General features: G+C 45.3%; 1 protein-coding gene across 2 annotated transcripts in view; it reads right to left on the reverse strand.

The window, feature by feature from the left end:
* Positions 1-14,907, reverse strand: part of LOC147905750 (uncharacterized) — a 205,211-nt gene that overhangs the window by 113,044 nt on the left and 77,260 nt on the right. For both annotated transcript variants that reach the window (XM_087374417.1, XM_087374414.1), the window contains 2 exons: positions 10,908-11,015; positions 10,706-10,781 (listed from right to left, as the gene is read on the reverse strand). In XM_087374417.1, the coding sequence (XP_087230543.1) occupies positions 10,706-10,781; positions 10,908-11,015 (184 nt within the window). The remainder of the gene's footprint in view (positions 1-10,705; positions 10,782-10,907; positions 11,016-14,907) is intronic.

Raw genomic sequence — 14,907 nt, forward strand, 5'->3', positions numbered from 1 at the left:
CATTAACTTTTCTTTTTCTCCGAAGCAATGCACTTCCTGCATTCTGAAATGTCATGTCCAGGCTTGCGACAATGGTTGCATCTTTTCTTATTTCCCTTATCTGCTGTATTTTTAGATGCATGGGAGGAATTGCAGCTGCTATGCGTTGAAGAATTGCAGCTGCTGTGCGCAGATTTTGGCTTGCCCATAGGCTTGGAAGCCTTGCCTCTTCCTGTCTGCTGTGAAGCAAATGCATGATCAAGAATAATGGCTTGTCTGCTGTTAACTCTACTTTGCTCTTCCTGCAAAAGCAAAGTAACTAGTTGGTCAAAAGAATAGTGGTCTGGATTACCCATGGCCACTAATCGAAGGGTTGTAGCAAACCCTTGATATGTATCTGGCAGTCCATTCAATGTGGTACTGACAAGCTGTGAATTTGGCACCACCTCATCAATGTTGGCAAGCTGTTCCATGAGGTCCTTGACCTTTGTCAAATATGCATCCATTGACTCACTATCATTCATATTCACTTCCTGTAATTGCCTTCTCAAATATGCAACACAAGCTTCATTGCGAATCTGATATAGAGAAGCCAATTTATCCCAAGCATCCTTTGCTGTCCTGCAAGACCGGATGTGTGGAATAATGATTCTCTTGCATGATAAAGCAATGCATGAATGTGCATTTGCATCTCTTGCATCCCATCTTGACTGTTCTTGAGTTGGAAGAGTAGCAGCGGGAGCGCTAGAGGAAGAGGCATCAGGAGGAGTACCCCCTGCAGAAGAACTAGCAGTAGAAACGACCACTGAAGGATTGGCTGGCCTCGGATCAGCCCCAGAAACAATATTCCACAAATGCTTTGCAACAAGCATATGTTTCATGAGATAAGACCACATCGGATAGTTGGTGCCATCCAACTTATCATCTTCACGAAGAACTCCAAATAAATCTTGATTGTTCCCAGCCATAGCAACTGTGATAACCTGTAAAAGACTTGAAAACCCAAAAGCCTCAAGGCTATCACTGCAAAAAGCTTGCTGTCCCAAAAAATGACAGCAAGTATCTGCAAATTTCTGACCCAAATCAAAGGGCAAATGCAGATCTGACCCAAATGTGACTGTGACAGGCAATGTTCACTGCAAAAACAGCAAATTTGGCAAAAGCCCCAAATTTATTGAGGGCAAATAGGCCAGAAAGAGGGCAAATTCAGAAAAGCCCCAAATTTTGCTGAAATTTTTGTAAATGTGACCCAATGTATGCAAATCTGACTCAATGTCCTGCAAATGTAACTTAATGTCCTGCAATCTGACCCAATATACTGCAATTTAAACAAGAAATTGCAGACTAAATCCCAAAACTCCAATATTCTTGCAAGAAATTGCAATCAAAGGAGGTGAACGGAAATGAAAGCCCCAAATTTGCCAATGTCCTGCAAAATCCCAAAATCTGGAAATGTTTGTAGATGACTGCAGTGAGACCAAGAACCTGATTCAAGCCAACAGGTACGGAACCTGTGGTGAAGCTGTATGGAATACCCAGATGAAGTACAAGTTGTACGACTGAAGGTACGTGTGTACGGGAAGCTAATACAGATTGCTGACGATTGAAGGTACGGTGAAAGTACTTTGTGCTCCTACGCAGGTACAGTCGTACGGTGTAGGTACCTTGTAGGACGAAGGTATACGAAACGGCGTACGGTACGGCGTACGGAAGAGCGCGATGTACGGATGGAGTACGGCACGGCGTACGGAAGAGCGCGATGTACGGATGGAGTACGCGCAGTGTACGATACACGTACCGTGATGCAGGTACAACGATGAAGTTCTGCTTACGTACAGACTGTACGGCACAGATCCTGCTGATACCACTGAATGTACGAACAGGCTGGGAATGTGTCGACCAGCAGGACAGAGAACTCCCAATGAGCAAATGGAAGACTCGGGGGCTGAGGAGAGCTAGAAGAGTAGAGCAATACCTGCTCTGATACCACTGTAGATACGAAACGAAGAGAGAGTGCAGGTACAAGACAAGTCGATAGAGTAGTCACGTCAAAACTTAGATAAGATATGAAAACACAAGTACAAAGTACTTGTACCTAGACCTAGGACTAAGTGTCCTAGGTGTCACATAGGACTAAGTGTCCTATGTGGCCTAAAAGGCACTAGCACTATAAGTGCCTACACTTATGCCTACAAGGCACATACCATGGCCTATAGGGCATCACTAGAACCACCAGAAGATGGCCTACATGGGTAACCAAAATGCCATACAAGCGGTGTGGATAAAACAATTCCCCCCTTGCCATAATAGACGATGCCAAGCATTCTCATGAAGAGGCAGAAGTTTAGATTTCTGAAATCAATAAGCAGACCAGCGGTCAAACCATATAATGATTAAGCACGCATGAGGCATGACAGATTCCTTTCAGTATTTTGGGAGAGGAAAAGGACTCATTAGCATATGCCCCTCAAATGAAGGGTTTGCTGCCATGAATCTATAGACCATGCAAGTCCCCTGTATCCACCAAATGATCCATGTGTTATAACAAGGGATGAGTAGCTATGGCATGGAACAAAGCACCGAGGGGACAACCTTGTCACACAAAACAAAAAAAGGTCCAAGGATCCGTAATATCTCATGTCAGAATGCTAGCAGCTTGACTATCGTGATATAACCACACACACACACATATAGAGAGAGAGAGAGATCTCCACACACACACACACACACACACACGCGCCCGCGAGGCCTTCCGAAGACATTAATATACCTCTCTCTCTCTCGAAGACATTAATATACCTCTCTCTCTCTCTCTCTCTCTCTCTCTCTCTCTCTCTCTCTCTCTCTCTCTCTCTCCACACACACATGCACACACGTGTGTGTGTGTGTGTGTGTGTACATGTGTGTACATGTGTGTCTCTGTGTGTGTGTGTAGATAGAGAGAGAGAGAGGTATATTAATCGTGTGTGTGTGTGTGTGTGTGTGTTCACACACACACATACACACACACACACACCACACACACGCACACACATACCACACAGACACACACACACACACCACGTGTGTGTGTATGTACATGTACATATATGTGTGTGTGTGTGTGTGTGTCTATGGACTATTTGGATACAGAGATTGCATTTTCGGATGGGACAACAGTTCCCTCAGGCATATGCTTTCTTCAGAATGTCCCTCAAGCAATCTTTATATGATAGTTCTGCTGTGAGGGATTTGGATGCTACTAGCCTTGAAGTGTTTTCTCACTCTTTTTGAGTTCTTCCATTAGGCTCTCTTTTGGAGTCTAATGTCATGTACATTGATTTCATGTTAATTTTATAGTCACTGGTTTCACCAAAAAAAAAAAAGTGTGTGTGTGTGTGTGTGTCTGTGTGTAGATAGATATATATAAAAGCAAGAATTTAGTCAATAGTCACATGGGGGTCTTAGCTGCACCCAGTGCAAAAGGCTCTGCTAGGGTTTTGTAACCCACTTCCGTTATGTAGTCCAAAGGGAGGTAGGGAGTCGTGGGGCTTTCAGATGTGACCGATTTCACGTCAGTTGGGTTACCAAAATCCAAGTTATTAAATGTGTGCTCAGGTGGTCATGTTCTCATAGGGGATAGAGCGATTAGGAAGTAAAGGCTAAGGTGTAATGTAAATAAGGAAAATGGAAGGGTCTAGAGTCTATTGGATAAGGTGGCAAGGAGATTTCTAGGAGAAAAGGAAATTCGAGATAAGGGAGAGGTGCCATGGGGTAGGGGGACAACACAGATTGAAGATGGTAGTATGGAACTGCAATGGCACCCTATGGTCCAATCCAAGGGTTTCTCAGAGACTTACACCCCGACAGAGAGATGATATTCTACAACAAGACACATGAGAGTCTAAAGAGGGAACCACCCATAGTCACAGGATACACTTGGGAGTCAACCTACAAACAAGAGACGGGGAGGGATACTGGAGAGTCAAGTTCTAGAGGAAGAGCAGTTCTTTTCATAACGCACCTAAGACCGCTTATCTCTGGAACGCAGAAGGAGGAGCATGCACAACATATGTATTGCCATCCAACGGCAAATTCCAACACTTGAAGAACTTCAGTCAGTTTTACTTGGTGAAGAACTCAAGACGCAAGCCATTCACGCACACAAAGGTCATTCCAATGATCAAGCATTCACAATTTCAGATAGAAGCAGAGGCAGAGGCAGAGGTAGATCATTCCAGCAAAGTGGTCATCATCAACAACAAAATTAGCATTGAAGTCAGAATCAGCATCAGCATCATCCTCAACAACATCAGCATCAGCAAAGAGGAAATCATTCCAATCAAGGAAGATTCCAAGGGCGAGAGAATGCATCCACCAACATATCAAACATTCAGTGCAATTATTGTCATAAGTTTGGACACCATCAAAGAGATTGCCGCACGAAGCAATACGACCAAGGCGGTCAATCCAATAGCAATCAAGGGAGTTTCAAGGAAGAAGAAATCATCGTGGTGGACATTCAAGTCGCAGTCATTATGCTAATGAACCTGAGAACATGTTTCTTGCAAGGGAGGAAATGCAAAAGATTGACACAGTATATCTTGACATTGATTGCAATTCGAAAGGGGAATGCAGTTATCAAGTCGACCAAGGAACAGCCAAGGTATACAAATGGACCGTCTCCCTTCTTTCGGTGCAGCTTGGATGCCCCTGACTCCTTCGTCCCATGGGATGAGATCAACTACATTATACAATTGGACCTACTCCAGCTTTACACATCACGGACTTGAGGAGGAACCAGGAGTTCCCAACCAAGATCTAGTTCTCCCGTGACCACTTCTATCAAAGGATGGAGTGATTATCAGACCCCATTCTAGAGGACATGCGATCTCATGCGCCCTCCGAATTGCCGTCCAACTCGTCCCATCAGCTGAGAATCGAGGCAGGGAGAGCCACAAGTACGCCTAAAGAGCAATAAATTTGCAAATTATGCATGTTGGGGGAGGTAGAGACAAGGGAGCATTTCTTATGTAACTTGCCAAATTTACTATGAGATCCGAGGACGATATCACTGTCTCTTTCAAGAGGGACACAGTTTTGGGCCTCTCTCCCGGTGGATTCAATTCTAGGACCAGGTCTACGTTGGCCTCTATCACAAGGAGATGAAACTATGTAGAGAGACCCTTTTGCGCTAGATCAAACTACAAGAGGGGATAGCACCACGGGAGCCAAGGATGGATCGAGCTCAGCAACACGTCACAAATTTCTATGCATTCGAGTCTGTCCCTAGGCATGGTGGAATAGAGGAGGAGATAGATGAGATGAGGATAGCATGGGTCGGTAGCATGGGTCGGTGGGATGAGACAACGACAAGGAGGGTTGCAGCCACGCATGAAGGACCACATAGGATGTAGAGACAGATCAGAGCACACACGAAGGAGGTTTAGGAGCCACGCATGAAGGACCACATAGGATGCAAAGACGGATCAGAGCACACACGAGGGAGGTTCAGGCCATCATAGCTCTACTCGAAGATCGCCTCAACAGAGGCATCACCCTAATATGGCCCATCCGATACAGAGGTCATATAGACCCCGCTTCCACCACAGCAACAACATACAACCTGGCACACAGATATGAGATATTTTTGCAGCTCACAAGAGAGCCACCATGGCACCTAGCTATGTGTTTTAGCTCTAAGATTGAGTTTTAGCTTTTAGCTTTGAGCTTTGAGCTTAGTTTAATATAGTACTCAGCAAAGGGCCTTAGTGAGCCCTTTGCCTCAGCTCACAATGGCTTGTATGAGTTACTCTCAAATTGTATGTTGTTTCATAGGCCCACGAGGCCTCCCAAAGACGGTAATCATATCTCTCTCTCTCTCTCTCTCTCTCTCTCTCAAAAGGCATTTAGGAATTAAGTCCACCACACCATACTCAATCATGCTTCTTGAAACTGGTTGCAGACCCATTGAGCTGAGAGCACTAGAAAGAGTCTTCAAATATATAAAGAGGATTCAAGATATGCAAGCACATAGGCTACCAAAGAGAGCATGGGAGGCAAGCAAGAGACCTCAAAAAACAAACAAGAGCAAGATGCTATCATCTGGATGGGGGTATGACATTAAAGGCTGGTTCCAAAGATGGGAAGTTGATTCTTACCTAGATGCAATGCCAAGGGAAGAGGAGAAAAGGACATTTTCTACAGCCCTTTTAGAAGCACTACACGGTAAATGGCAATCAGCGAAGAAAAGGACCAAATATAAATATTATTGTGAGAATATCAACCCCAACTATTGGACGACATACTCTCAGAAAGAGAACAAAGCACACAAATATATATGCACACCTATCTCTCTCAGGGCAAGAAGAAGCATCGCAATCATCCGAACTCGATCACACTCCCTAGAAGTGGAGAAAAAAGCATGGGAAGGAGTATCAAGGGAACAAAGAGTCTGCCAGCTATGCAACTTAGATGAAGTGGAAAATGAGGCACATGTTCTTTTGACATGTCCGCGATATGAGCATCTAAGAGAAGATTTCAGCAATGTCACGCAGCATCACAACAGTTTGTAGAGCTTGCTTTCCCATCCTCACCTCGCAGCCTTGGGCAATTACATTACCAAGGTCCTTGCATACCGTGACCAATGTATTACACAGGTAGCAACATGCTAGCTGTCCACTCCACCCTTCTTCAAAGAAGGAGACTTTTTGTAACATTCCATTGGGTCCCATGGGTCGATTTCAGGCCCCCAGAGGACGATAATAATAGTTTCTTTCTTTCTTTCTTCTTTCTCTCTCTCTCTCTCTCTCTCTCTCTCTCTCTCTCTCTCTCTGCACGTGCCCCACAAGGGATGCTGCCCCAAAGCCCCTAGTTCGATGACAAGTGCAGAGAGATGAGAACTCACCTCAAACGTGAGGAAGCATACATATGGTTTGGCACACATATGCACACTCCTTCTATAATGTCCCTCGTCAGACCCCACCTCATATGTCCACTATGCCCAGGCCCACTACGTGTCACATGTTTACTGCACAGAATGTACGAGCTGCCCTTCTCCGGCTTCATAACCGGAGATCCCCAGATCATGAGGGATTATGCATTGAGCACTTTGCACATGGGCAAGAGTTCTTGACCCCAATTCTAGCGCAGCTGTTCAATCATGCCGTATGCTATGGTTTCCCGCCTACCTGGAGCACCACCACCATAGTCCCGATATACAAGGTAAGCGATCCCATGGACACTGGGAACTACCGTACTCTTATGATTGGCCGCACTCTGGCTAAGATATACGGGTCGGTAGAGAGGAAGATCAACAGTCACACAAAGGGTCATGGGCAGCATCAGGCTCTTGGGCAGGCAGGCTTTTGGAAACATCAATCCACCCTAAACCACATCTTCACCTTGAGGGCTATCGTTGAGGAGGCGAAGTCGAAGCACCAAAAAGTCTACACTTGCTTTATAGACTTTCGTAAGGCTTTTGATATCAGGAGATTGTAGGAGTTGCAACTCCTAGAGATCATGATTTGGGGGGGTGATGAGCCTATATGAGTCCATAGGATGGAGCATACGTGCCCCGAGAGGTCTATCAGATTGGGTCGATAGCACTATCGCAGTGAAACAAGGCCGTCCCCTATCACCGACTCTTTTTGGGCTCTATATTGATGAGATTACACCTTTTGTAGAACGACTATGTCGACTTCTGGCTGACCTAATGATGCAAATACTGTTGTACACCCGTAGACGACATAGTCCTCATATCATCATCAACAGAGGGATTGCAGAAACATTTAGAAGCTCTGGAGATGTTCTACACAGAGAGAGACATGATAGTTAACCTTGGGAAGACCAAGGTTATGATCTTAAACGCCTCACAAGCAGTATCCCGTCGCCAGAATTTCACGTATCGAGGTGAGCCACTTAAGATAGTGCAATCTTACACATATTTGGGGGCAGTGTTCATCGGACAAGTTTTCACGATGACCTATGCAGCTACACCATGACTCACACGAAGGAGGCAAAAAGGCTATGGAGGACCTTCACTCAGCCCACCAGGTTGAGATTCAGAGGACAAAAACAATGCTAACCATTTGGTGGCAGTGTTACAAAGTCACATATATTCTGTGGAACAAAGTCAGAGGCAGCTTCTCTAGGAGAAAGACAATCTCCAAATTTCACATTCCAGGTTGCAAGAAGATATTCATGGGCTACAAACTAAAACTTCTACTCTCATATCTAAAAATGATCATTAGAGGTCTCGCTACCATCGATACAAGTCAAAGTATGAAGACATGCGCAACCTCATGGACACGGTTAAGGAGGAGGCGAAGACCAATCCCGAGACCTCCACACACACACCACCCCGCCCCCTACCTAACTTTTATCCAGCAAGCAGTGGCTCCTAGATCTCTCACTTTTGCATTTCTTTTGTTTAGCTCCGTGCATCCCGGATCCAACAGTTTTGATGTACTTTCTTTTATTCTACTTCACAGTGCATAGACCATGATGTGTGGTATGTAGATGATGGATACTCTGGAGATGTATGGCTACGAGCTATTTTTGTTTTAGCTTTGGAGATGTAAGGCCACGAGCCATTTTTATTTCAGTTTTGGAGATGTAAGGACATGAGCCATTTTTATTTCAATTTTAGGGATGTAAGGCTCAAAGCCATTTTTATTTGAACAATCTATACTTGTAGTTTTATAACATAGAACCTCGATTATTAACCGGTATAGTGAATGATAGTAGCAGGGGAACTGTTGCACCTTACTGGTCGGCGGACCTTGGTCACCAAGAATCAGTAAGAGTCACACCTTGTTCACACCTGGGTCACATCTTGGTCACCGAAGCAACATGCCAAGGATGGTTAGACCTTGGTCACACTATGGATGGATAGACCTTGGTCACATTGTAGTCAGACCATGGTCACACTATGTACCAGACTGGAGGAGTACATGACTTGGACATGACTGGAGCAATACATGACTAGAGCAGTACATGACTAGAGGAGTACAAGACTGGGCATGCCAAGCCTGGACAGACCTTGGTCAAAGCTGATCTGCCCTCGGTCATCCGCCCTTGGTCAGAGTGAAGTGCCGGCGCACTGGCGCACTGGACTGTAGCAGTTAAGAGAGCACACGTGGTACACATGTTGGTGCACATGGGAAGTAGTCCAGCAATTAAGGAGCATAGGTGGTGCACCACCCCTCGCCACCAACTAGTGTCAAGTGCACATGGAATAGACAGGAGTACACATGGAGTACTTTACTCATTGACTCGGAGGAGGTTGGGGAGTTGCAGAAGCCATCAATGGACGAAGCGGCGGAACGGCTAAGGAGACAGGAAGACAACCAATAGGAAGGAGGGAAGGGATTTCCAGCGACAAGGAGCCGATGAGGGGAAGGTGAAGAGGGCAAAGGAGGGAGGAGGGGGGCGTTCCAGCGGAGGTGCATTCCAGCATAGGCGCATAGGGCGTGAGTGAGAGAGAAAGACTAGAGTCAAGAGCTTGCCTAGTGTGTATCTTCTCTTGGTGTATGAGTCATCTGGTGTAACTCTCATGAGTGCATGATTAGTGCATGATTCATTCCTTTTAAGGAACTATGCTTCTTCCCATCTCTGCTCACATCTCTTCCCATTGTGTTCTCCTCCCGTCCTCTCCCTTCGCCTGGTATAACGAACCCTATGTCATGTGGCTCGAGTTATGTTCCATCCATGTCGACGGTTAGCTCTTGTGATTTTGTTCCGCTTAGTCTCTCTCTTGCTCACATCACTCCTACACTTATATCGATCACACATCGTTGACACCATCAACCAGCACTCGCTCCGCACACCATCCGTCACACCCATGGCACTGCTTGCTCCTTGCACCAGTGGCTCTAGGCCTCCAGTAATACTTCTGGAAATCATAGGAACCCCCCCACCCTCAGACATGGCAGCATGGACCATTGAGACGAGACGAGGACGAGGGGAGACACAACCAGGGACACAGGAGCCACCCATGATGCAGCGACAGACTAGAGCATGTGTGATGGAGGTTCAGCCTCTTACTGTTCTACCGGCCAACCACAGGTGTTACTATTGATATGGCCCACAGGATATAGAAAGCTTGGAGACCACGCCCTCCACCGCAGCGTGAGACGGCCAGACAGACAGAGATACGAGACATCCTTGCACCTCACAGGAGAGCCACCATGGCACCTGGATATGTCTTCTGATTTCCTATTTGAGATTGATTGAGTACAGCTATAGGTCATTATTTCTAGATTTGGAGTTTACATGTTTTGTATCTCTGATTTTAGTATAGTACCAGCAAAGGGTCTTAGTGTGCCCTTTGCCTCAGCCCTTGGTGGCTCGTATGAGTATGTGTCACATTCTATTCTGTACTTTGTCTCATAGGCCCGTGAGGCCTCTTGAAGACATTAATACCTCTCTCTCTCTCTCTCTCTCTCTCTCTCTCTCTCTCTCTCTCTCTCTCACACACACACACACACAGACATGCAGATATGTATATATAAGCATACAGATACATATATTGGTTTTCTTTGTTTCTTTTTCTTTTTGTTTTGGGAGGGGAGGGGGGCGGCGGGCGGGTGCAGCAGGCAGTTGGCCCATGCACATTTGCGCATTTCCAGTCTTGTGTATAGGATTCTTTTTGTTTCTTGAGAGAGCAACAGGGTGGACAATAAAAGGAGGGGACAATAAATACTGCCAGAGAACGAATACAGGGTGACAAGGGAGAGGTTCATACTGCGAGACAATGAAATACTCAATAAGCTTAGAGCGCTGATCCTTGACTTTCCAGAGATATCTGCTTCTAGCTGAGCCTGCCATACAAATGTCCCTTTGAGTGAGGTTCAATAAACAATTCCACAAGACTAAACAGTTCAGACAAATTTGAACCATATAAAAATTGAGGTCCTTTGGAGCATCGAAATAGAATTTATGATTACTTTGAGTGGAAGTAACCGTCTTGAAATCTGAGACTGTAAGAGATGCATAATTTGGGAAATGCTCTGTGCAGTATCACTGCATCTGCGATGATATACGCCTTCGATAGCCTAAAGACACAGCACATTCCCATCTCTCTTAAAAAATGCCTTTGTTCCTCAGCTGTTTCACAAAACATAACATGACTGAACCTACATGCTCCAAGCCGAATCAGTCCAAACAAAATGAAATGTTCGAACTGCTTTGAGTTTTACCTGTGTTTCAAAAAACACTAGAAAAGAAAAAGCTTTAAAATGACAGTACAGACTTGTAGAGATCCAGCATAGACTTGAAACATTATATACTAAAACCTGTGTAAGGATTTTGATTTTGCATTGTAGTATGCTATATTCTTTGCAAAAACAATATTCATGTTTCATTTCAACAGGTAGAAATCAACCCTCACATATTTGAAAATCATAGCTCACAAAAAATGTACCCCAACTTGAAGACTCAGAGAAGGTAGATATGTCGGAAAAAACTACAAATCCCGAGCAGGACCTTGCCTTACACTATGAGGCCAGAACTAAACATTGAGACACGCTCAAATCAAGGTACTTGTGTGCTCTGCAGGCAACATCATCTAGGAACCTCTAGCGTTTGTGTCTGTGTAGATCTCCCTACATGCTCATTTTATTGATCGATGCTCATATTCTCTCAGATTGTCTGAGGAACCCTTGGAAAAAAATTTAAGCATATGTCAATGTTGACTCCCACACTGAAGACCTGTGTCATGCATTCATCACATCTCTGCAATGACTTTTCTTGAAACTATTAACTTCTTGTGAGTAGTGCCTCCTCTACTTCTGACTCAAGTGCATGCAATTATAATTTGCTGCAAGGTCATTCCATTAGCCTATTAAACCTTAAAGATGTTGTTTATCATTTATATCTCCTTTGTGAATTGTAGCAGCCCATATCAAAGGATTCCTTCTCATCTTGAATTCATTGCACCTCTTTTGGTCTAAAATGCTTGAGCCCTTGAGCGATTGTGTTTTCATTAAGGATAGATGCTCTGAATCCCCAGAGCTCCCCTCCGTGTTCTGTACTCAGATTAATGTAGCATCGTTCTTCTTTTCTCACACGTTGTGGACCTGATTGGCCAGAAATAGTCTTCCTCAACCCCATCTCTTAGGCTCTTTGTAGAATTTGAGAGAAGCATCATGCTCTAATCTTTATTTCTCTTTGTTCACTTTCTCAGATGAGCTAGAGCAAAAATGAGAAGCGTAACAGATAAGAAAATAAACAGATATGACAACTACTGTCTCATACTAAATCTGTTCACAATCCAACCAGCTGCTTTCGGGGCTGTGGGCTTACAGGGTGATGATTTGAGAGGTCACAGATCATGATGCTTGCACGCCTCATGTGAGGTTACTTTGTAAGACTGGAAACATTCTCTTCTTATGAAGGTATGCATTCTTGTTCTTCATTGCAGCACTCTCTCTCCAGCCTGACCAATCAATTGAGCAGCTGCTTTTATGGTGAAATTGGGCCTTGAAAGGCTGCACTCCAAGTTGACGTGTGATCCAACAGCAATCTCCACCTTGTTTCTTGCTAGACTAAATCACAGATGGCATAGTCGATACTCTTTAGCATTTTTAATGCCCTGGTTACTGTGGAATGCCTGACATCCCACCGTAGGCCATTTATTCTGCCTGTAATTAGCACTATACCATCTGTGTATAGCAAGATAAGAACGAAATTCTACGCTACTGCCAATCTGTTCACAAAGAATACTAACTCACCAATGCTAGGACTGCAAGCCATATATGGTGCCGATGTCATAAATAGTGAAAGTTATCTCTTGGTAAAAGTTGTCTCACTACTAAAGATGAGTAGTAGTAGCTATAAGCTCTACTTGAGGACTAAAAGCACTTCCTAGCTTCTATTGAATACTGCTCTTTATGTACCTGATTGCCGCCTATTCTCCTCAAGTACCTCCTAGCTCTCCTCCTAGCTATTTGACATAAATCCTCTTTCCACACACATTAAGACCCTATAATACAACAACACTTTGCTTCTCAAACGAAAGAGTCCCACTATGATCACCAAGAATATTTACGATGGAATGGGTGCTCTATAGGATGTACTACAGGCTCAAAAAGATCTATTAATGTTTCCAAGTATTTGCCCAAAGATATAGAAGGATCAAATAGTAATACCTAGCCAAGAGAGAGTCTCACACTATGCAAAGAATACAACAATCTACAACGCATAACAATCTACAATGCCATAAGAAGCCAAAGCGCAATAGGGAACAACAGACTGGTACTTGATTGCTATTTAACAAGAGGCACGAGGTGCCGAGAGCACTGCCCTTAAACTACTAGACTGTCGCCCAATGTGGAGCTCGCGCCTGATCTATTTAACACAAGCATTAGCAATAGCAGCCAGCAACAACAACATTAACAATCTCAGCTGCACCGGACAAGCTCTAAATCTGTTCTTTATGCAGTTCCTCCCCCACCGGGCTTGATGAATCATCCCGGGATTGAGTAAGTCATTTGAATCAGGAAAGCTAACATATACAGTGACGAGTTGGGCCTGCGAGAAATTCCCACTAACCCAAAAAATTTAGCTTAGACTGGAACAAACACCCTCGGACGACTCTTGATTAGAACTACTGCTCCGAGTACATTTTCTCCGAATCCAAGACTCGTCCCATGCACAAGACTGGATTTCTTGATCTCTGCAGAAAGAAAGTCGACTCCATCAATTTCTACAGCGAGCAGATAGAGAAATTGACTCCTGCTCACACCATGGAGCAGCTCTGGTCTTCTTCAACAGTTGCTCTGCTGCAACCAGTGCTGCACAGGCAAAGCATAGCGAGTATGCCACCTGTTGGACTGTGATGCCTACTCCTAAACCTGGCGATGTAGTGTGGGGGAACTTGCCTATCCCGTTCACACAGAGGTTGGTTCGGCAAATCGCTCTTTACGGCATCGTCTTCCTCACCATCTGCTTCAACCTGATCCCCACCGCCTTGATCTCCGCCATCATCTCCCTCCATAACCTTGAGAAGAAACTCCCATTCCTCAAACCTATCGTCAAGCAGCCGGAGCTCAACGCTATCTTTCAGACTGACTTGCCCAAGATAGTACTCATTCTTCCACGTTAACAAGAATGCTAATTTTGTAGACGCTCCACCAATGAAAGAAGAAACTCCCATTCCTCAAACCTATCGTCAAGTAGCCGGAGCTCAACGCTATCTTTCAGACTTACTTGCCCAAGATAGTACTCATTCTTCCACGTTAACAAGAATGCTAATTTTGTAGACGCTCCACCAATGAAAGAATATGGTAGTATCATCGGGACAAGTCGGCCATTTTGCATTTCTGGCAACAAGGGTGCTCTGTCCTCAAAGTATAAATTGGTGTGAAGCTTGTCCACTTCACCTTCCCAACCCCAAACCTGGACTAAAGCCACAGCTACCCATTCGCTAGAAGGAGATACATATGGACTCAAATCTACCATTCCCTTCGGCGTAAGCCTAACTGACTGTCCCGTCTTGATGGAAGTGCGATACACTGCATTCCAACGTTTTCAAGCGTAGCCTCATGAATTCTCTTGAGCAAAGATGAAGAAAACCTTCTCTCCAACAACAGAAGGTCTAATGTAAGATAGGGCTTGATGAGCTTTACTTATGACTGGCACCACCTTTTCATAATCGGCAAACTATTGTAGCGCTCCTGCGAGCCCTCCTTCCCTCGCCACACCCTCTACCTCTCTACTCTCCTCGCCCACCTCGCCTGCGCCCTCGCCTCGCCCGCCTCGCCCTCCTCACTTGCGCCCTCGCTTCGCCCGCCTCGCCTGTGCCCTCCCTCGCCTTGCGCTCTCCCTCGCCTCGCCCGCCTCGCCTGCGCCCTCCCTCGCCTCGCCCGCCTCGCCTGCGTCCCCCCGACTTGCGCGCCCCCCCTCGCCCTTCGCCACCGCCCAGCCTCGCCACCGCCTCCCCTTCAC

This window comes from Dipteris shenzhenensis, chromosome 1 (genome assembly GCF_047967505.1).
Source record: "Dipteris shenzhenensis isolate YYH24624 ecotype China chromosome 1, Dip_SZ_1.0, whole genome shotgun sequence".
NCBI classification, from domain to species: Eukaryota; Viridiplantae; Streptophyta; class Polypodiopsida; order Gleicheniales; family Dipteridaceae; genus Dipteris; species Dipteris shenzhenensis.